The sequence below is a fragment of the Hesperophylax consimilis genome, chromosome 25 (assembly GCF_061612785.1).
Source record: "Hesperophylax consimilis isolate HC1 chromosome 25, BYU_Hcon_1.0, whole genome shotgun sequence".
NCBI lineage: Eukaryota > Metazoa > Arthropoda > Insecta > Trichoptera > Limnephilidae > Hesperophylax > Hesperophylax consimilis.
The window spans coordinates 10517205-10541851 of record NC_142860.1 but is presented as its reverse complement, the minus strand read 5'-3'; the positions used below and the strand labels follow the sequence as shown (position 1 = coordinate 10541851).

General features: G+C 34.4%; 1 protein-coding gene across 2 annotated transcripts; it reads left to right on the top strand.

Moving 5' to 3' along the window:
- HtrA2 (HTRA2-related serine protease) lies at positions 1-18575 on the top strand. 2 transcript variants are annotated; one of them, XM_089646974.1, is made up of 7 exons: positions 1-648; positions 3757-3888; positions 5142-5238; positions 6089-6256; positions 10830-10933; positions 13471-13535; positions 16380-18575. In XM_089646974.1, the coding sequence occupies exons 1-7, from the start codon at positions 151-153 to the stop codon at positions 16549-16551; spliced, it is 1236 nt and encodes a 411-aa protein (XP_089503100.1). In that variant the 5' UTR covers positions 1-150; the 3' UTR covers positions 16552-18575. The 2 variants fall into 2 exon arrangements, with proteins under 2 accessions (XP_089503100.1, XP_089503101.1); XM_089646975.1 differs by lacking the exon at positions 1-648 and adding an exon at positions 2957-3064.
- The last annotated feature ends 6072 nt before the right edge of the window (positions 18576-24647 follow it).

Below are 24647 nucleotides of genomic sequence, written 5' to 3'. Positions count from 1 at the left end.
TGACAGTTGCATTTTGTTTCTTATGTTTCGTAAGGGAACATTATAATATATTATATTGCATCTTCAATCTTGACTTTTAAAATCAAGTTTAACTAAAGTCAGCTCAAATCTACTGCATAAACGGGTATCTAATAAAACTTTTCAGCCAAAATGGCAGGAATTTTGGCAAGACCTTTTCGCCGATACATTTTGTTGCACAAGAACGGAGTATTATCACAACTTTGTGCGAATAACTTTGACACATTTCATAGCAGATTAAATAATAATAATGGGCAAAGTGAAACATCGGATAAATTTAAATATTATAAAGCTGTCTGTTTTGCCGGCGTTTTAGGTTATGTTTTGTATAAAGAATGGCTAGGTTTTCCTGTCGTGGAAGCTGCCATTCCCTTTACTGGTGGTGGAGGGGACAACGCTATGAAGGGAAGAAGGGACAAATTCAATTTTATATCTGATGTAGTTCGCGTGTGTGCCCCCTCGGTTGTTTATATAGAAATTAAAGACACAAGACGGATAGATTACTTCACTGGTCAGCCTACAACCATATCCAATGGTTCTGGTTTTATTGTGCAATCTGATGGACTGATCTTGACGAACGCCCATGTCGTGGTTAGTAAATCACACAGCATGGTTCTAGTAAGACTGCAAGTAAGTAAGAAATACTTATTATGTTACTTTTATCGCATTTGTATATCATTCTGTGGCAAACTTGTCGAATTCCGCTGCAAGCAAAGAAAGTCTCTTTAAAAACAACACTTGATTTCAACTTCAACGTTACCTATATTTACCCTTCTTTCAAATCTCTGTCAGCCTTCCCATCCCTCGTAAACATACTTCCTAAATACACAAACTCATCCACCTGCTCCAAGTATTCCCCATTCACAACTATAGTGCACACTGTTTTCGTATTCTCTCTTTCAAAAACCATTACTTTAGACTTACTTACATTTATCATTAACTCATTCTTCATACATACTTCGTTCATCCTAGATACGAGAGACTGTAGATCTTCCATACTGCTAGCAATCAGCACCGCATCATCAGCATACAACAGACAACATCTATACTTTATATACTTTCCGATTACTCAAATTCGCACCCAATCCCACCTCTTTCAATTATTGCATACAATTATCCATGTATATATTGAATAACCACGGAGACGTTGCACAGTCTTGTTGAACACCTTTTGTGATATTAAACCAACCCTTAAAACCACCGTTCACCCTAACACATGCAACGCTTCCCTCACACCGAGACGCAATTGCCCGAGTGAGATTCGTATTCAATCCATACTTGGAAATCCACCTTGCAAAGCTTTTTCCTGTCGACTCGGTTGTATGCTTTTTGTAGATCTACAACGGCACAGAAAAGTTACTGGTTTTTTGCCAGAACTTCTTAGTGAGCACCCGCAATGAGAAGATCTGGTCCATGCACCCCCTTCCGCTCATAAAAGCACCTTGCACATCCCATATTTTATCCTTTGGCCTAACCTTAAACCAAACCCAACCTATACTAACCTAATCACAAAGAAATAACAAACAAGACACAAGAAATAAAACACAAGAAATAACAACAAACACGTACAATAGAAACACTAGATCTCATGATCAAAAACTTATCCAACAAATAATTACTAATACAACTTTTGGGCAAAAAAGCTTCTTATATCACAGTATTAAACTCTACAACAAAATACCACTCACACTCAAAAACCTCAACACTTTAACATTTAAATCTGAAATAAAAAGCTGGATACTTAACATAGGAAGATCTGAAATAGAAAATTTACTGAAATCAAACACAGACTAAAACAGAATCAACTGAACTATACCAAAAAACAGTACCTTACTTATTTTAAAATTACTTTAAAAAAATATATATACTACATTATACTTTGTTGTAATATTAATTTCTTATAATTAAATTATAATATGTAAATGACATCCTCAGCACGGGAGATCCCAGTGAGGATATCATTATATCTATGTGTTAATAAGAAAAGAAGACAATAAATCATTATTATTATTATTATATTATTAATCTATACTAATCTAACCTATGCTAACCTAACCTATACTAACCTAACCTATATTAACCTAACCTATAATAACCTAACCTTTAAAAAAATATATATATTTAAAAAAACATCCCTAAATACCTTTATTTTATTTCCACACTTCGTCAAAATAGTACCTACCTAATTTGCATAGAGTAAATGGTAATAACGTCTCTTCTAGCCACTCGTTTAATATCAGGAATACCAACATAAGAAAATGTCATCAAGAGATTATTTTAAATGGCTGTCATCCCATATAACGAAAGCCAATGTTCATTTTACATAATTAAAAATTAGAATGCTAAAATAAAAAATTTCCCAAATGCAGATTGTTTCCTTTTATAGTAATTAAGGTGACAAAAGGTTTTATTAACTTAAATATCTAATGGAGACGACTATTTAAGTAAACATGCACAAAATAGGGTTTTAGGGTGTTAGTTTGGGTTATTTTAATAATTTATGTATCTATAAATAAAAAATTTATTCAGTTTTTTCATCATAAGTTTGTTATAATATTATAACTTTGGTCATTTCTTATCAATATACCTTAAAATTATAAAAAATTACCTCATCCAAAACAGATATAGTTATTTTCTATAAATATTATCGACTATGGTTTGGTAAAACACTTCAAGTCACAACTTGAAAAATAATATAAGACACTACTTACAAATTCACATTGAACATTACTTGACACTGGCTAGAACACTCCTTTGGGGTAAAAAGCCATTAAATTTATTAAAAAAAAAAAAAAAAAAAAAACAACTTGAAAAAAAAAGAGATGATTAAAACGAATATTTAAAATTTTTTAAAACTAATTCTATTTGTAATCCTGAGTGATTTGGGGGTTGAGTAATTTCATCTATGGTTTTCATGAGATGACCTAAAAAAATTAAGCATAGTTTAAGTAAATCCATAGTATTAAAAATACCTTAATCAACCAAAAGTAACACGGTTGTTATGGTTTTGATTGAATGCCGTTGCTGTAATTATTCTTGACAAAAGGTAATATGAAAAACTGCAATGTTTTCTTGATGTCCCAAATAAGTTTAAATTTCGCCAAGGTGAATTTTAGTACCTACCTAGTAGGTCTGTTTCGGCTGTACAAAAAAAACTGATATTGGTGTAATACATTTTTTACTTTTTTTCTACCATTTGCAAATAAAATGATTTATAAATATAACCATCCTATGTTTACCGGCGTTGCTCGACTTTTTTCTACTTTCTATAAATTTAATATCCATGTATTATATATATAAACATTCCGGAAGAAATTCTCTAAATGATAGTGAAATCCCTATCAAATTCCGTTGCATAGTTTAGAAGAACTTAGCGCACAAACAGACAGATAGTGACTATGTTTCATACTATTTCGAGATTTTTAATTATTTTAATTTAAAAAAAAGAAAGACAAACATTCCCAGGTTACAAATAACCTGACAATATTTGAAAATCTCCTATAACCATTACAGTAAGTGGAAAATGTTGCTTGTGTTGTGATGCAGGACAGCCAGCTGAGAAATTTAACACACTACGCCTGGGTATGCCGCCAAATACTGTTGATTTTATAATTCTGAATCTAAAAGGATTGTAATTTAGGTGGCTAATAATTGAATTCTCCTGACTTTGATAAATTTGCTAGTATTTTAGCTTCAATAAAATAATTGAGCTCATGGGTGTAATAATTTGCTACCCAGGATGGAACCACCTACAACGGAACTGTGGAGGATGTAGACATGAAGTCAGACCTGGCCACCGTCCGGATCCCGGTGAAAAGTCTGCCCGTCATGAGGCTTGGCCTGTCTTCTGATATCCGACCTGGAGAATGGGTAAGTACAAATTATTCTAGTAGTACTGTGAACAGCAGACCTCGCCTCCAAAAACGTATGTTTCTATTTTTCTATTATTTAGCAAATCTGTTACTGTTAAAGAAATGAGTAATATATCAGTACTAGTAATAATAATAATATTCCAGGATGTGGGAGGTTAGTGCAATCCCACACGCCCCATATAGAAATACATATTTTTTGTACAATAGATATGTGAAATATGCAAAAATAGATGATGAAAAATAAATTATCAATTAAGGACAAATATGTAGGGCACGGTCTTGAGTGAGCTTGGGCCCAGCGCTCACTCAGGAGTGGGGCTTGGTGCTGGTAGGCTGCGGCCACCACCGTGTTGGCAGAGGCCATTAGCTGCATCCTGGCTCCAGTGACCCGGTGTCTCATCAGACCGGCAAATCCATTTAGTCCTAATTCCGTGAACATGGTCGATGTGCTGCTGTATCTTCGGTATCCAAATATAATTCTACAGGCGTCATTATATTGAATTCGGAGTCGTTCCATCGTGCAAGTACAGGCCGGTACAGAATGCGTTGAACAGTATTTAGTTTTCGATTTCTTTCAATACGATATCCACAGAATTTGACATTTTAAATGAATCCATGCAAATTACGTCAACAATAATAAACATAATTTCGCGAACTAATATTCAAGATGGCTACTATACATAAACCACTCACATGGCTACATTGAGATCAATGGATGGCTACTGTTTATCATATAAAAAACTTTCAATTGTCATTTTTTGTCATCTCCCTCCAATTTCTTAATAATCTTTGGTTGCAAATTCTCTATCTCATTGAGGTTGTGTTTGAAACCCCCTTTAAAATAAATTTTGTATGATACCAAGCATACGTCAAACATGATAGTGTTTACCTCCTTTGTCTGTACGGCAAAGAGAAAGAAAGGATATAGTTGGGGTACAAAATTTAAAGTGACCCACGATTGGTAAATAGCCTCTCATGTGGACGCTAGATGGCACTGGAACCCGCTATTACTGTACGAATCTGCACAAATATTTTGACCTATATTAATAATCGGGTAGTTTGATAAATCTATTTAAAAAAAATTAATTAAACAATATTGCAGCATATTTTTGGGAGGTCATTGACCAAATGACCCCCATAGAAGAGCCACCACTATATCCAATGACTGCTAGTAAAAATTAGATCACTACGCAATTATGATGTTTTGTATATGCAGGATAACTACTTAAAGGATAAATTTGTTATTTTTAGGTTGTGGCCTTGGGAAGTCCCCTTGCCCTGAGCAACACAGTTACTGCCGGAGTTGTAAGTTCAACACAAAGGGGTTCTGATGAATTAGGACTGTCAGGTAAATCTACTTTCCTGTCCATACCCGTTACCTTTTTGAAAATTACTCTACAACAATAACAACAACAAAAAAATTAAAATAATATCGAAATATTGCAATTACCTTTACAAATATATATCTGTACCTCAGAAGTCAAAGGTCGGTTGTCCAGTTTTTTGTGAAAATGAGATATGTATGAGACCTTTTTAGTTTTTTCAGTTTCTACAGAGGTATAAAGACGGTTGTCCTACGACAGTGTGAAACTAAGTTAGGTCAACATAAAAGGTCTGGTATCCAACAATGTTCGAAAGAAATTTTTTACTATTTCCTCTGCCCTGAACAATTTAAAAAATGTGACAACCGACCTTATTTTCCCATACAAACAATTCAATTTTTTTTTAACCCAAAAGCTGGCTTAAAATGTTGGGATTTCAAAAAAGTTATTAATCTTTTCTACTTCTAATCACTTAGAATCATCTCCCGAAGTTAGCGCACATTACCACCGGAATCCTGTATACATAGTAATTTTCCAGCTTTAAAAACCTCAATTTATATTTTATTGTAAATCTTGGTGATGCCCACTGAATAGATAATACACTAGAAATACCTTACATGTAGATTTAAATAGAAACCAAAGTCGCCACCAACTACCTTTTGGTTCTTGCCTATTTAGAACTTTAACACTTGCCTGACATTGTTTATCGCCATCGCATTGTTAAAACCTAGGTTTTTAGTGAAAATTTAAGAAAATTTAAACACGCCTACAATGCATTTGTGTTGCAATGTTTTCCTTTATTTTAGAATTATCAGCATAAATTCATTTCTGGAGGCATCATTTTAGACCTTTTCTAAAATATGTGCGTATTTCTAGGAAAAGACATGAATTACATCCAGACTGATGCGGCTATCACCTTTGGCAATTCCGGGGGCCCTCTGGTCAACTTGGATGGAGAGGCCATCGGGATCAACAGCATGAAGGTCACCTCCGGAATATCCTTCGCCATCCCAATTGACTACGCCAAGCAGTTCCTGTCCAAAAGTGAATATGATGCGTTATTCTTTTACAAAATTGTTAACTGCCTTGTTGATTCATCATATATGCTAGGAAGGATTGCCCTGAATCAATCGATCGATTCAGTATATTGCATTATATGGTATGCACAATATTCATTCATAGGACATACTTGCAAAACATTCAACATCCTACGAGATGTAGACGTTTTCAAATGTACCTTCAAAACACATTAATTCATACTTGCCAAAATTATAGATAGGTACTCATTTTTACTGTTTTCAGTTTTCTCATAATATCTTATTTTTTGTTTTTCATCAAACGTCATATTTTGACACAATGCATGCATTTAGGTGAAATTTCATATATTACAAATGCGAAATCCTCGTAAGGGGGTAGCTTATTATATTGATTTTTATACTGTATTGATATATACATATTTTGATCACATATGCGGCGGCTGTGTAGATAAGATTAAGGACGGGTTGTTTCGGAGAATTTGAACAATTCATCATATTTATTTATTTATTGCATCTCACTATACATAAAACACTTTTTTTTTCACATAAAAATTAACCTCACTAGGACTAAGCCTGTATCGAGGTTAACAATTTACATTTGATTGAAGCAAACATAAGAGTAATCACAAACATAAAGTAATTCTACATACAAACACAAAATATTTCAAAATTAAAGAAAAAATAAGTATTAGATGTGTTACCAGATGGGTAATTTGACAGTATATTGTAACAATATTTGAACCATAACTAATCATTAATCATTATTCAAAAGAAAAAGCAAAGTAGATAATAAAGACAGATAGGGTGACATTCAGTTTTTAGCAAATGGGACTTATTATTTAAGAAAGGACAAGGATGAAAAAATATTAAGACAATCACCTGTCAATACAAAAACCTTAATTAACTTTTTAAATTTAACTAAGGAATTAGTCATCAAATTTCAAAGTTCATTTTCAAGTTCTGTGAAAGATTTTTTCAAATTCTGTTTTTATTTCAGTTCTGTCGAGCAACTATCCTATAATGATAATAATAACAGAACTTGAATAGAACTTTCACAGAATTCGAAAATTAACTTTTAAATTTGAATAACTGTCCAAATTCTCCGAAACAACCCGTCCTAAGAAAGAAAGACATTCCTGATTACGAATAACCTGACAATATTTTAATTCCTTGTACTTCTATCATTATAATCATTATATAAAATGTTACTTGCGCAATGATGGAATATTTAAATTCAAATTAAAATAACACATGGTTAATTTGATTAGATGTATCATCTTTTGATTGAAATATAGAGAAATATCCTGCCACGTGTAATAATGGTGTTTTTTTATTATTTTTTTTATTTTGGTACAATATTTTTTTTTACATTTCAAAGTTTTCCAGTAATGTTGGCCTCACTGGGTGGCTTGCCCGTGCTGAGGCCTTCATTTTATAATATGAAAATATAATCTAAATACAATCTACAATATAAGATAAAATAATACATTTAATATATGAGTCGTGTAATTTCTATACCCGCTATATCAACTTTCATTGATTTGGAGAAAACCGCAAAAAACTGTCACATCTCTAGCGTACATAAGTAAATGCATTAAAATTTTTTATATAATGAATTGGAGTAATAAAATTTCGAAAAGCATTTATTTTTCTATATATGTCTAGCAATAATTAAGTAATTTCGATAAATAAAATGGATATAGCGGATTTTGATACTCACTTCGTGATTTTGCAAGTCAACTGAGGCGACATGGCGGGTTTAGAAACTCACGCGTAGATCATTTTCACACACGAGCGTGGCGTCAGAGCGGCGGCCATATTGTATTTTGGCAAAATAACTGCTTGTGATTCGTTGAATCCGATATAGCGGGTTTTGATAGTGACTTTCTGTATGATATAGCGGATTTGGTTTCTCACTCGCAGTTTTAACATGGTTTTTGGTCATGATAAGGAGGGTTTTGAAACTCAATTTTAGGCTCCTCTTGTTGCTCGCAAAAATGTGAACAAGATGTCATACTCAGATCATTTTGTCAAAAAATCGGATATAGCGGGTATAGAAATTATAGGATTCATATAATCTTGTGTGTTTGTGAGTGATGTGTGTTTATATTGGTTTTGTGTATTACGTGTAGGTTTTATTTTTATTTTATGCTATGATATTTTGGTAATATTGTCTTTCTTGTTCTTTAATCCATTTTGTAATTTTGTGTGTAAATTTATTTTTATTTTCCTCAATTTTAATTTCAAGTTTTACACTGTTGAAAGCTTTTATAGCATGGTATTGGTAGTGTCTTTGTCCAAAGCTTGAATTTACTATCGGAGTTTTTATGTTTTCTTTGTACGCTTGTCTAACTGGTCTGTTAGTGTTATTTTGTGTATGTTGAAATTTTTTTTTTTTGTTGAAAATGTAGTTTAGTAGTGTTTTAACGTATAATTGGCGTATATCTAGTACGTCACAGCTGTTGAATATTTGGTCTGTATCAGTCAGTCTATGTTTTTTTAGTATTACCTTTAAGATCGTTTTCTGTGCGGTTTCTATGTAATTGATAGCCGAGTTTGTTGCTCCTCCCCAAGCAATAATTCCATATTCTATTATTGATTGGCAGAGTGCAAAATATATTGTTTTCAATTGTTTTATTTTATATATGTTTCTTATGTTTAGGAAAATGTGTATTGTTTTGAGTAGTTTATTTGTGATTTGTTTGATGTGAGGTATCCATCTAAGGTTATGGTCAATTACGAATTTAAAATGTTTTACGTTTAAAATGTCGAGCATGATAATCTTGTTCAAAGGGATCGCGGGGTGTGAATTCACGAATAAAAACTCACTTGTTCTCAAATAATACAATATGCAAATTTAATTTGATTGGAGTACAAGAATGTATCTAAAATATTAACGATGATAAAGGCAAGAGAGAAAGTGTAATTCATTACAGATGAATTTATGTTAACGTACGCAATTTATGGAGGTCGCACTGCGATGGTAAACTTCAATCCTGTTCTGTTGGCTTCAGGTTGTCTCCGAAATGAATCATCAGGTTCCTCTTGTGTGGGTTTAAACGATCCGGTTCTTGTAATTATGGAATCCATCCACAGCTCGCTGCGTCATTTCACAAATTCGCTTCATCATGCCGAGCACTGGGGGTGTGAAAGAGCGGATACCTCGTGCCTTAAACAAATGTGAATACATACAAAGTAATTAGAATAAAATTCAGATGAAGAAGGTTTCGTGTTATCCCATTATAACGTCCAGTCTCCAGAGTGCAGATCCAGATTTCCTCCGCTCGCCTTCAAAGTACTTCTTGAATGAGGCTGATTTGAACGCTCCGCTTGAACGTCCATGGGCCTTCGACAAACTCCGGCAAGAGTTGGGATAACATCAGTAGGGATGTGCAGCTTTATGACGATTGGGAAGTAACCCACACGTTAAAATGTATCTAGTTAATGAAAAAGTATTTATTTAATTATGCTGCACTCATACTGCATACCAGGGGCATTTAACTAAGCTTTGGCCATGAAACTCATTTGAAACCGCCACGCCCACCTCAAAATTCTTATAGAAAACGAATAATATGGCTAAAAGCTCAGATCTCATTGGTGAGAACAGAAGGATTGGTTTGATCTCTCGCTCTCTACCATAATGACTCGTGTAACAGAAAGAGATGACGAAATTATGCCGTTTGACAGTTTTCAAATCATTCAAACAAAATGACAGTGGTTTATTTATACACGCGGGTTGTCATTTGCTGCCGAAATACTATCATTTCCGTCGAAAATATTGCGAGTTAAAGTTGTTCGTGATAAAAATACAATATAAGCCAGTATAGTGTTAGCGAGTTATAAACATATTATATTCAACCTACCTACGTAAGTTCAAGTTTAAAGTGAATTAACAGTTTTAGGTTATTCGTTCGGTTTTTTGAACAATGCTTGATACTTGACATATGTCTTCCTCCACAACGTATAAATGTTATTTATTATATCGATAAACTTATTCATGTTATTGATTAGTGTTATCCTGTATTATCTTATTGTTTTGGTGAAATTAAAGATTTTTAAACATATGTAACCATGAGTTCATGAGGCTGAAAAATGTCGGAATTTTTCGTCGTACTGTCGGACAATCATGTTTTGGAAATTTTCTTCAGTGTTTTTGCAAATTTCTTGTCATTTTGGGTGTCTTCTTCTCAGATTAACAAGTTTCATCTTAAGGAAATGCACTGTAAAAGTTTATTTTCTTAGTCAGATGAACCTTGCCCTTGGAAAACATTTCGACATTTTTCTGCTTCAAGGACATTTTTATTTTTATAATAGTTTTTTTGGGCTAGTGAGTGAATAGAGTAGGCTGAGAGCAATTATGTCGTCTATGGTTGCATCTTTTTTTAAATGGCCTTGAGTTTCCTCTACCTTGTCTACTGCTCTGCTCCGCACGGTAGGTACTGCTTGTATATCTGTGGTTAAGTACTGTATAATTCTGTTGGATACAAAAAGCCGGAAGATATCGATCTAGAGAGTGGTATATTTATGCTGCATACTCAATTACTAATGTCAAACTTTGTTTTGTAAATGTTCTGTTGTAGGAAAAGAAAATACGGCTCAACCAGTTTCCAAAAGATATCTCGGTATCACCATGCTGTCCCTGACTCCGCACATCCTGAGAGAGTTACGCCAGAGAAATCCAGACGTAAGCATTCATTAAACCTATAGATAATAGAAAGAAGGGAGATGGGCCATGAACAATTATCGGTATCAATCTGCGTGCACAAAAGTATTGCTAAGATCGTTCACCCTATTCATACTATTGCAAATTTTATTTTTACGTAGTGGCGCCCCTCCTTTGTTTCTACCTACACACCAAATGCATTACTATCATTGGCTCCGCCGCTTTTATAGTTCAACAGCATCTCATAAGGTTTAGTCAGCATTAACAATGTAGCGCCCGAAAACATATTTTTACGACTTGATTATAAAACATCGACTTTTCTCTACTTTCTATAAATATAATATGCATGTATTATATATGTAAACCTTCCAAAAGAAATTTTATAAATTATAATGAAAATCCTATCAAAATCCGTTGCTTAGTTTAGAAGAACTAAGCTCACAAACAGACAGACGCAACAGACAGATAGCCTCTTTATTTTATAATATTTAGAGATTTGTGTTATTTCACAATTTACGCGGATAAAAAATAAATAGTATATTTGCGGCACATTCAAGAGTGGAAGATACTCTTAGTATCGCCCTGGTGAAAGACTACCATTCAGAATTGGATAATATTGAATAACGTTGTTTAAAATGGCTTTGGCCATGTTTGGTGACCATATCTGAATAGTCAAGGTACTTCCCAACCTTCCTCTTCACTATCTCTAGTGGTCTTCATAACAAAAATTATAAGGATGATCAAAATTATCAATTAGTCACCACCAAATCAGCCAAAAACAAAGCCATGTATGTACTTGACAAGCAAGGCGTGTTACTGAAGATTAACCCGTTGTACACGAACATCACAGCATTTGGGTTCAGAGCCGCTGTGCCCCGTACGCGTATGTCACAACAATAATTGTCTTGCGAACACATATCAATGAAAAAGTGCTGCATACATGGGCTCCTAGCATCGAAAAGTCACTCGTTTATCGAGTTAAATAAAAAAGTTTATGATTCAAAATTATTAGGCTGGGTTTACACTTGTAAGTAAAATTTACGACTTTCGTAAATTTTTGATAAGTTACTCACAGGAGCGATTACATATGCATCCAAATTATCGTAAATAATGTTCACGGAAGTTGTTTGGAAGTTTAACTTACGAACTTCTCACAGAGACCGCTACACCAGTAATTCTATTTTTGGTAAGATGGCTTCCTGACAACAACGCGTTGCCGCCGACTTTGACAGCTGTCAGTTAGTAATATTTGATAAGGGATTTGTTTATTTACGGTTCGATCATGGATCCCCATATAGTACCCATTTCCGCACATAACGGATTGCCGCTGCGATAATATGCACAATTTTGTCAAACAAAAACGTAAGGGCCCGCAGAGTGTGTTGGATTAGGAGTTGGCTTCAAAGAAAAAGTACTGATTGGGCTTACGTTCGTTTAACGGCAGAGGATCAACAAAAAATCTTTAATTTTATCCAAATTATAGTAACTGACTTCTAATACATATTGGAAATGATTGGACCGCTAAAAAAAAGAATGATACTCGTTTTCGGAATGCTATTTTACCAGCTGAAAAAATAATGAGATTCCTTAGGCGTATGTGTGTAACACCATGTTACGATCGTGTGAGAAATGCGGAGATCCGCAAAGAGTAAAATGTGAACGATATACGATGCAAATGTGAATGGTAGCAGAAGTCGGGGACGCCCGAGGAAGACATGGCACGACCAAGTGAATCAGATACTTGAGTCGGACCATGTCAAGAGTCAGAATAATAGAAGAGTATGTATTAGACGATGTATGAATGTGAACGAGGCAAGAAGTGTGTGCCAAGACCGAGTTGTTTGGCGGTCCGTCCTCTCAGCCTACCCCTGCGGGAAACGGCGTGATGGTGAGTTAGTTAGTTAGAAAAAATAATGGTGACTCTTCGATTTTTGGCGTCAGGTAATGTTTTCTATGTATTCTTGTATTGCATTTTTGTATGCATTCATTGGAGATATTAATTTGTTGTGAAGTTTGATAGCTGATCCATCAGTTCGTGAAGTCGAATACTAGACTCATTATCACACATTTACACAGGCAATTTTAAACATGACATTGTGTTAATGATAAATAATGTTATGTTAGTCTCCATAGATTATTGCAGTGTATTATTTCATAAAGCTGTTCATGGCGACAAATAAACAAGTCCCAAGGAGCAACGGCAGAAAGACCTGTCAGTGTTGCAGATTTCTGTTTTACCATCCCGACAGTGACGTCAAAACTTACAGTAAGCGACTCAACTTATCAATCTGTTTTGATAAGCTGTGAGAGAGTCGTAAATTCCCGCGTGAGCGAATCAAAAACATTAAAACATTAAACATCTGTCAAAAACTTACGTAAGAAAAACTTCTGTAACTTGGTAAAAATTACGGTAAGCGACTTATGGTGTCGTTTACATTGGTAAATTTGTCGTAAGTCGCTTACGTGAGCAACTTACAGGAAAAAACTTCCAAGTGTAAAGGCAGCCTTACAGGGCAACTTTAAGAAAATACAGATATAATTTTTATTATTCTTTGCAGATGGGAAATGATATAACGCATGGAGTTCTGGTTTGGAAGGTGATTGTGGGCTCCCCAGCTTATTCGTAAGTCTCTATTAAATAATATGCAAGGATTTCTGGTTATACAGGGTGTCCGGGGGTAAAGTGCATTAACTTAGTAGTTAGTTCAACATAAAGCGGATCTGATGAATTAGGACTGTCAGGTAAATCTACCTTCCTTTCCATACCCATTACCTTTTCGAAAGTCACACTACAACAATAACAAGAATAAAAAAAAAAACAAAATATTACCCAAATTTTGCAATTACCTTTTTAATTTTCTCAAAGATTTCATGTCGAGAGGAGCGCCCTTTGTTCGTACACGAAATTTGTAATAATTTGCAATAGAAGAGATTTTATTTTTTACTCTCTTGGTTGGTTTTTATTGTATTTAGGTATTTCACGGATACTAGAAGAGTCAGGAAGAGGCAAGAAGAAACAATAAGAAGTTGGCTAGAAGAGACAAGAATAGATTAGAAGGGTCGGTAAGAAGTAAGAAAATACAAGAAGAATCAGAAAGAGACAATACTAGCCAAAAAGGGGTGAGAAGAGGCAAGAAGAAGAAGAAAATCCAAGAAGAGATGAGAAGAGATAAGAAGAGACTAGAAGAGACAAGAAGAGACAAGAAGATACAAGAAGAGACAAGACAAACCTAAAAGGGTTGAGAGGATGCATTAAGTGGCATGAAGAGCTAAAAAGATACTTCCGGTAGACGAGAAGCGGCGGTAAGAAGATTCAAGAAGAGACAAGACCAGCCAAGAAGGGGCGAGAAGATGCAATAAGAGATGTGAAGAGCTAAGAACAGACTAAGAGTCCAGAAGAGACGAGAAGCCTCAGAAGACACCTCTTCCTTGCACTCCATAAATGCCGGCGTCCCACAGGGATCGGTTCTGTCTCCGACTTTGTTTTTGTTGCACATCAATGACCTTTTGACATGTGCACCAATTTATTGTTACGCGGATGACAGTACAGTTCATGATAGCTTTTTGTTTGACAAGCCCCCAAAGGGCACACAAACTCCAACGGCTCGGAGGGTTTTGAAGCAGAGAATGGACGGTTATCTCGAGAGTATTTCCTCCTGGGGTAAAAATAATCTCTTCGAATTTAATGTTTCAAAGATCCAATCCTGTCTGATTACGTCTAAAAGGGATCCAAATGATAATCTAGTCTCCTTCAACGGAAGCAATCTTCCGAACAGGCCTTCCATTGATATGCTTGGTGTAACTATAAATGACCAGCTCAGGTACGGGGGCTCCATCGAAGCCAGAGTATAGTTGGCCTCTCAGAAGCTGGGCGTACTGTACAGGGCCCGCAGATACTTTAATAGTACACAACTGCTGACCCTGTACAAATCGCAAGTGCACCCTACTGTCGAATTTGGCAGCCATCTCTGGTCCGGAGCCCCTAAATACCTGAAAAAAACCCTTGACTCTGCAAAAACGGGCGGTCCGTTTGATAGATTCCCCAATCTTAACAAACGGACTGCAATCTTTAGAGCACAGGCGTCAGGTAGGTATGCTGTCCTTGTTCTATCGGTATTACAATGGAAGATGCTCTGAGGAACTAGCGTCATTGATCCCTTCGGCACCGGTGCGTAGTCGGGATACACGCCAAACGCGCGCCCAACATTTGTACACGGTTGACATTTGTCACATGAGAATGGGTCGCTTCTACGATTCGTTCTTAAGTTCAACAGCTCAGCTGTGGAACGAACTGCTGGCCTCTGTGTTTCCTCCCTCCTACAACATGGGACTCTTCAAGATCCATGTTCACTCCTTCCTCTCCACAAAAAGACCCTCCACACAGCATTCCCAAAGATGACATAGGCCCTGAGGGAAATTATTTTCTTCAGGGCCTCCTGTGTGGAGTTAATATTAAAAAAAAAGCGGCGGTAAGAAGTAAGAAGATTGAAGAAGACACAAGAGTAACCAAGCAGAGGCGAAAAGAAGCAAGAAGTGGCAAGAAGAAGAAAAAAGAGCTAAGAGAAGCCAAGAAGGGGTGAGAATATGCAAGATGAGGCAAGAAGAGACTAGAAGAAACAAGATGAGTCAAGAAGAGTTAAGAAGAGACAAGAGCCCAGAATTGACAAGAAGAGAAATGAAGAGATAAGATGAACCAGGAAATTCCAAAAAGAGGCAAGAAAATACAAGAAGAAGGAAGTCACAAAGAAAAAACAATAACGCTCAATCAATTCTTTTATTCCTGCCCATCCAAAATTCCAATATTGGATTATTAGGTTGCCTGTATACCGGTCGATTAAACTCCAACCTCCTTCCATCCTTAGAGCATGTATTCCAAGTTGTAACAAATCAGTGCCCCCTGGTGTACCTGGTGGAGTGCTCCTGGCTGGGGTGGTACAATTGTATCGTAAAAACGATCTTAAAACGATGGAATTTCGAAAAAAGTTATTCATCTTTTTTACTCATACTATCATGTAGAATTTAGCACACTACCCCCGGAAACCCTGTATTCCATATTTTTTAGATGTACATAATATGTAAGATATATTATATCTTCTTATGGTGTCTTGTCACCGTCTTTATTAGATCATATTAAGGCACAAAATCTATAAAAGCGTGGAAGATGGTTCTGTCACTGTCATTCAAGATGATATTTTGTGTTAATTACAGTCTTTTCAATATTATTCCGCCATCACAATAACACAGCAAAATCATACAAAAGGCAAAAACATTTCAAATATATTATTTATTACATTCTAAACATACTAAAAAAAACAACCCTGATATAATATATAATTATCAATGCTGTTTGTTTCTTACAAATAAATAAACATGTTATTGTTGCTCTTCCATGATGCCTTCTCACCATTCGCAAATTTATTACTATATTTAAAAAAATTATATTATTATTTGCATTTTGAAATTTTAGCGGAGGATTGCGGCCAGGAGATATAGTGACCCACATCAATGGGAAGAAGATGCACTCGGCCAACGATGTCTACACAATACTGGAACAGAATACGCCTTCCCTTCATGTTAAAATCTCGCGCAGCAATACCATACTTGACCTGACAGTCAAGCCAGAGGATCCTTCTAGCTAGACGCACTAAGATCCGTCTTTTCTCCGGATACTTACTGTGGTTCAATGACAAACAGAACATTGAAGAAAGTAAAAAAAACCTAACCTAACCTACTGTTTTATCGTGTTCTGTTTTATCCGGTTACCACTTCATAATGTACTTAGTCATACATTTTTGATAGTCATTATGTAGTTTAATTTATTATTTTTTATTAAGTTATGTCGTGTACAGATATGAATTAAGGTCAAACTTAACGTACATTAAAATCTATGCATTCATAAATTGTGTTATTTTAATTATTTTATGAAAATTCACTTTTTGCCAATTATGGTTCAAAGTATTACGACAAATTATTTGTTTATGCCTGAACATACGCAATATGAATATGAATAATTAGTTTTGTCTATATAAAAACAAATATTATTTCAAAAAAATTCAAATACAAAATTGATTTAATCACCGATGCAATATTTATTTTTAAGCCTTTCTTGAAAGAATTGAGTTTTCATACGCACAAAACTATTAATTCATATTGTATGTGTGCAAACAAATAATTGCAAAAAATGGATTTTCACCAACTAATTAAATTATTGCTATCTATAAACGCGAAGATTATAACGTACGTTATGTTTAACTTTAAGGTAGAAAACTGTAAGTTTGTACGCTCAAACGTATATATGTACGAGGCATGAAATAACTATTTTAATATTATATTGGTACTGCATCCCGACACAAGGAAGCTTTGAAATGAACAGAATTTGGTTTAAAATATGTGTTTTTTCGTGGCGAGAGGTACATTTAATTCCTAAATTTGCACTAAGCAAGCGAAATATAATTTTCTATTGAATTACTGAAAAGTAAATATGGACTTATTTACTCTTGATTTCTCCGTTGGACTTTTGTGTTACTTCGCTGTCAGAATGTATAAAATTAATGTAAATAAATATGCATGTTTTTTTAACCTTTTTTGTAGTGACTTTTCATTACAAATAAAGTTGTTGTTTTTCTACTTAAAAATATGTTTTTAAATACTTGTTAACTATTTAGCATTATTTTTATAAGTAAGGAAAAATAGTTTTCTCTTGCAAAACAATCATTTCCGATAAAAAAAAATACCACTGTTAGGACGGGTTGTTTCACAGAATTTGAACAATTCATCAAATTTTAAAGTTAATATTCGAGTTCTGTGAAAGTCCTCAAGTTCTGTTATTATTCTAGTACAGTGAAAAAACCGGCCCATGGTGAAATAATAACATACTTGAATAGGACTTTTCAGACAGACTTGAAAGAAAGTTCAATAGTTCAAATTCTGTGAAACAACCCGTCCTAAAGTTTATTTTATTTTAAATAATAAAATACTGCACTCTGTACTGAGAAATGTATGATTTAATGGGACTAAATTCGATTAATACCTGATTTGAATTTTAATTATTAAATTTGAAGTGAACTTGCACTTGTATAACATTTGCATATTTTTAAAATTTTTGTATTCTGTGAATACAAATAAAATATAAACTTATTCATGCACAACATATTATAAAGATATTGCAATAAAAAATAATTGATTAACGGATTATGTATCATTTTAAATAACATCTCAAAACTGCGATTTATGTTTAAGATTATCTAATTTTAAATTTTTCTCAAGCCGGGTCTCTTGCGCACAAAATGTTTTCAAAATATTGAAACATTGTGGTGTAGCCATAACAATTGTGCAATCATACAAAATGTTTTTGCTTTCTGTGGCCAATGGAAAAAATATGTTTTGTGTTTTGAAAACATTTTGTCGCAGGAGACCCACCTTCGTAAAATATATTATTTACAGTAGAGTTCTACTCTACAATTTACATAAAGGTGTATGATATTGTAATTTTGTCTGACAAATTATGTAAACTAGTCAAATTCTTTGCTGTGAATATTGCATTAATTAAAAACATAAAATTATGTTAATACATGTACTATAAAATAATAAATTCAGAATAAAATTCACCATTACATATACAGATACATATACATACATACCTTTATTACATTTGAGATGTATTTTCGAGAAATCAAATTAGATATTTGTTATTTAATTATTGTTCTTTGGTTATTTAGAAATTTGACCTAATCGTAATTTGTTCTGTTATTATTATTATTAATTTCGTGTACTGTAAGAATATATATTTTTCATTAAAAAAAATAAAAAAGTTATTTTATGTTTTATTATCTGATTTATAGCTCCTTCCTTTTGAAATGTTATTTTTTCCCTAAATTCACTAACATTGCTTCATTTAATGTTTCGAAACTTGATCGTTCTCGAATTCTAACAGGACGCAATGAAAATATTATGTATATTATATTTTATTTTATAAAAAAAAAACTTATAATTTTTTCAGGAGAGCATTTTATTGTTTTAGACTTTCTACCAGATCATAGATGTCGCTATCATAAATGGTGTGCGTAAATAAATGGTGTGCGTCTTAGATATTTTTGTTGGGTTTGTAAACATTCTATTAATGTATAGATGGCGGTAGTTCCACAGTTTTTGGCCTAAATACGCATTATAATACAACATAAAATGATTATCTAAATGTTTCTGGACACGGTGTCCAGAAACTAGCAGTGCAAGCGGAAAATTGGTGAATCTGTGTCACGCTGAGCAATTCGATTTATTTTCTTAGTTTTCCATCTCTTTTACAATTTTTTGGAGCCGGGAACTACGTTTCATACTATGTTTGATACATTTTAAATGATAAACAGCTGATATTAAATAGCTGTTGTATATTTGTATTATTTTACAATAACCCCATAGCGACCTTTTTTTTAAATTTGAAATAAAAACTACGGACTCGGTCTACTTCAGAATGAAACCTCAAAAAAAAACCACAAATTTTAGGTAGCAAGGCAAGCAAGGCTTGCTGAGATCCTGAATGTGTCGACAGGTAGGTAAAGCTATGCAAAACCTACAGTGCAGTTTCTTAAAATATTAATACATTTATCATGGACATGAGAAACCTTTTCTTATGTCCATGATCTTTACCTAATCGCAAATAAATATAAAATTTATTTGCCAACTACCTTAGATGAATTAAAATGGAGTATAGGTTTCTGAGAACTCGCGTGGTCGTATTGAACTGGGTCCAGTGGACAAACTGGTGATATACTGCGTTTAGTATCGCAAATAAGCCCGTCGGTCGAACGAGCTGTCACCGGCTGCCACAAACATGTCGGTCTTTACTCTTTTGTGAAAAAATGTGGTCCTGTGCTTTTGAGATGTGTACAAATCATTCAAGAGTTAAAACCAAATCTGATGGAGTTTATTTCCACTCGCATGTACTAAAAATCACTTATTATTTCCATAAATACAATAATTATTCATAATGCTTTTCAAATAAAATAATGTGAGACAGCAAACGCAGAAACACATAAGAGTATGGAGGACAACCTAGTGACAGTACGTCGTATTCTGCTCGCTCGTTTGTTCGGGAAGAAAGGGTAAAAGCGGCCCACTAACAGGCGAGCATGTTCGCGGCGAGCAGTCTGAGCACGCGATAAAAAAATGTTCGTCGCTCGCCTGTGACGTCATGCTTGCCGCGGGCCACTTTGAGATCGTTTGTTGTCGTTTCACCCGTACACATATTCTTCGAATGGCTATCTCTTTCTAATGCGTTCCGTTCATTTAGTATCTATGTATGATATTCATTCATTCTCACAAATTCGTTGCTACTATTCTTTTCTCGTGGGTTTCGTTATTCGATTTAAATCTACAAATAGGAACGTGCCATATTTTTTGTTCTATTAATGTAAACATAACGCGTCTCTGTATTTATGTCGATGACAACAACACATATTTTATTCATGCCATAGTGAAATGTTAGTTCAGTATTCAGCCACTTAGTACTTACCTATGCCAACTGCTAATGAACTGATTAGAAACAGATCCCATTGTTGGCGTTACAATCGGAAGCACTTCTTTACGACGCCATTAAAAAAACTGGCGTAAAGGACTCATTCCACCATAGCACATTGTCACGTTGCTAGTAGCCGGGCGAGTTGGAGGCAAGTCAATAACGCATACTTTTTGTAAGAGTTAGGGTATTTCAATGAAACCCTTGAAAATAACAATAACTTAGGTCGTCTTCTCCTTTAATGAAGTTTCTTGTTATTAATTTAACTTAGCGAAGTCGTTGTAACCTCAGCCATTTCGTTTATTTCGTTTCGTTTGGTTTGTCTGTAAATTTGTTTGTGCGTTCCGTTTCCGTTTCAAGATGGTGGCCGTTTTAACAGTTCAGTAAGAATAATTTTTCAAATAATGATAAATCGTCGCGTCATGTTCATTTGAACAATCTTATTCGCTTATATTATGGTAGGTACCTAACCTACATACCTAAAGAGTGTTTGAAAAAGGAATGGACGTTTCTTTGGACAAAATGTATAATTTCTTATTTGAAATTCAAAAAAGGTTACAAAATAATATATGGTTTATAAGTAATTAGGTAGGTATTTAAGTGGGTACCTAGCTACTTACAAATCTTGTGATTTCAGAGGAAATTTTAGATATGTTATAAGAGAAAAATATAAACATACTTTTTGGACGCGAGGTCTAGTATTGTTCACATAATAGTTTACAAATGTGTCATGTATTTTTCATTAGAGCATGCTGAGGAAAGAACTTTGAATTTTTTTTGTAAATTCCGAACAGTACCTACCCAAGATATTAGACGTATTAAGCGTTGATATTTGCGGCCGGCCGAAAAGCGCGTAACATCACGGTACATGCGCGGCAGTCAAATATAATACTGAATACTCCGCAGGGCAGATCCGTACTATAGTATCGTCCTACATCGTGAGATTTTGACACCATAATTTACATTAAAAAAAAGTATAGAGAACAAAATTGACACCTCACAAGAGCATCTCTATCAGTACAGTGTAAACAGGGGAACTATATCGCCACCCAGTTGGGCAGCGTTGTGACGCAGGCTAAGTAAAGGGCTGCAGGAAGAGATTTACTAATGTGGGTCTTGAAGAGGACCGGATTTTAATTAAATACTCATACTCGAGTCTTACAAAAAATCACGAGTGTGCACCGCCCCCAATGCTACATTTTTGACTGCGATAACCACAAATCTAGCGGGCGCGCGAACCATTTAACCTTTACATCAACATCATTAGGGGCCTCTCATTTCACAGCTTTCAAAGAACGCCGCGTCTCTTTAAGTGTCGCCTTTTGGCCGCTATAAAAAAGGCACTTCGTGTTAAAATAAATGAAGCCGTTTTGTGGCGGTGGAACTGTGATTTATTTATAGGTAGGTACTAAGCAATGTGCGTAAGTAGCTACAGATAATAGGTAGTTACTTGCGGCTTATCACCTTTGCCGGATGCGGAGTGTAAAAGGGGATGCACTGATTTCTATTTCTCAAGGGCTGCGAAAACTTTGTATTATTATATACCAAAACTTCAGGGGTTATTTATCCTTGATAAAACAAGTAAAATGTTATACATCAGGGCAGATGTGTTATATATTGGTTATGAAGTACTGTTTATATTAACCATTTGGCAAGTATGATTTGAGATTATCACGTCCAAAAGTATTACATTACAGATTACACATCTGCCCTGATGATGGACACTGCAACGCTTTCCGAAACGTTGGCTAAAGAAGGAGATAGCGCAACACGGCATAATACCCCAAAAACAAATCACTATAACCATTTGGCATTTCATCTGTCTGTAAAATTGTTTGTTACGTTCCGGTTCAAGATGGTGGCCTTGTTGGATACTACGTTTTTATCCTGCCAGTTCGCGTGGTCGTGGTTCCTGTAGCGAGATGTCAAATCAAAATATAACAGGTGGTACTTTTTTGGAAAAATTGTATAATTCCTCACTCACAGAGAAAATTTTGGTTTTGATTTATTAAATAAGAGAAAATTAAAACATAATTTTTTGAAGGCGAGGTCTACTGTTCACAGAATTGCTAGGATATTTAAAAAAATAATATTTAGGTATATCTACATTTAATTTTAATTGGTGTTGGTAGCTACACAGAGTTGCAATGTTTCATATATGAAATAACATTTTTTTAAATTACGCAATGACTTATATGAAACCTTTGGGCAACCCTGTCCATGCGGGTACCTATTTGCTATGTAAGGTCGTAGATTTGGTAAACTGATTACCTACTCAAGTTGTTGAATTAAAAAAAGCTTAAAAAATAAATGGCTTCGATTCACTGAGCATTTCCGAAAACCGATCATTTTATAAATTTGATTTCATTTTCTTTGTTTATATTTTTATCTTTCTTTTATGTGAAATGGTTGGCAGTGCTATATTTTATCTTTTTTTTATGTGAAATGGTCGGCTGTGTTATTTTTTATCTTTCTTTGATGCGAAATGGTCGGCAGTGTTATGTTTTATATAACAGATGGCCTAATTTTTTGTATTAAAAAACGGGACAAGCTTCACAAAAACTTACTCAATAATCCAGACATTCAAGCCCAAATATTTTATAAAAAGTACAGAAATATATGTAATAATATCATTAAAACCACAAAAGAAAACTACTACAAAGAAAAACTGTCCAGAGTCGGTAATAATAACAAACAAATTAAGAATATCGTCAAAGAAATATCTAACACTGATCACCCAGTACAACCAATCAATAAATTAAACATCAACGGCCAAGACACCTCCCTAAATGACCATCCAGACACTGTGACCAATCACATAAATGAATACTTTTGCAATATCGGTAAAAATCTAGCATCAAAGATTTTAAATAAGACATCAACCGATGAAAATGCCCTTGCCGACATTATCAATCAATGTGCCAGTGAAACAGATAATATACTCACCTTAAACCCGACCAACTACGATGTAATTTCTCAAACTATTAGACAATTAAAGCCCTCTCATTCGTGCAATCATGACCAAATTTCCTCAGCTATACTAAAAACAGTTGAACGCTTTATAATCCATCCATTAGTACATATCATTAACCTCAGTCTCGCACTAAAGGTGAATTCCCAAACAAACTCAAACTTGCCCTAGTTCAACCAATTTTTAAGTCCGGAAATCCTACTGACATAACAAACTACAGACCAATTTCTATATTATCATCACTATCAAAAATTATTGAAAAAATTAAAAAAAAAAGACTTATCTACCATCTTACAAAATATAACATACTCTCGTCAAACCAGTATGGCTTTAGAGAAGGACTAAATACAGATTCAGCTATTTTAGAACTAACATCACATATAACACAAGCCTTAGACAAAGGTGATAAATGTTTGGCAGTATTTCTGTATTTAGCTAAGGCATTTGATACAGTATCTCATCCAATCCTTCTAGCCAAGCTCAAAAAAATCGGAATAAAGAATAAGGCATTTGATTGGTTCAAATCGTACCTCACAGACAGCACAAAAGCAATGTGTTAAGCTACCATCGCATAAACCATCCCATTCAACTAGCATTAACTTTGGTGTGCCACAGGGCAGTGTACTCGGTCCCACACTTTTTCTCATTTATATCAATGACTTATGTAAACTATCTATTATTGATGGCAATATAATCACTTTCACCGATGACACTGCCCTAGTACTAAAAAGTAAGACATGGGAAGAAACATTTCATAGAGCGGATCTAACATTGCAAATTATTAAACAGTGGTTGGATGATAATCTACTCACCTTAAACATAACTAAAACGAAATATATAACGTTTAGTCTTAATATTCCGAGTCAGCCTTCAATCAATCATACACTAAAAATACATTATTGTAGAGATAACTCTAGTTGTCTGTGCAATCCACTAGAACGAGTAGATTCCATTAAATATTTGGGTGTAATAATTGACAATAAACTACGATGGGAAGATCACGTCATAAATGTTACAAACCGTATATGGAAACTGGCATATATCTTAAGGTCACTACGAAATATTCTAAATAAAAATACACTTAAAACGGTATACTTTTCTTTATGCCAATCAATTATATCTTACGGTATAGTTGTCTGGGGAGGATGCTCTAACACGATATTAGATCCATTAATTAAAGCTCAAAAATTGATAATGCGGACTATTTACAAAGTACACTATATTCACTCCACGAAGGACTTATTTAACGACTT

Coding starts and splice junctions, on each gene's coding strand:
- HtrA2 (XM_089646974.1), top strand. CDS start 151: ATGGCAGGAATTTTGGCAAGACCTTTTCGCCGATACATTTTGTTGCAC. Junction 649..3,756: donor TGGTTCTAGTAAGACTGCAA/GTAAGTAAGAAA, acceptor TTTGCTACCCAG/GATGGAACCACCTACAACGG. Junction 5,239..6,088: donor TGATGAATTAGGACTGTCAG/GTAAATCTACTT, acceptor GCGTATTTCTAG/GAAAAGACATGAATTACATC.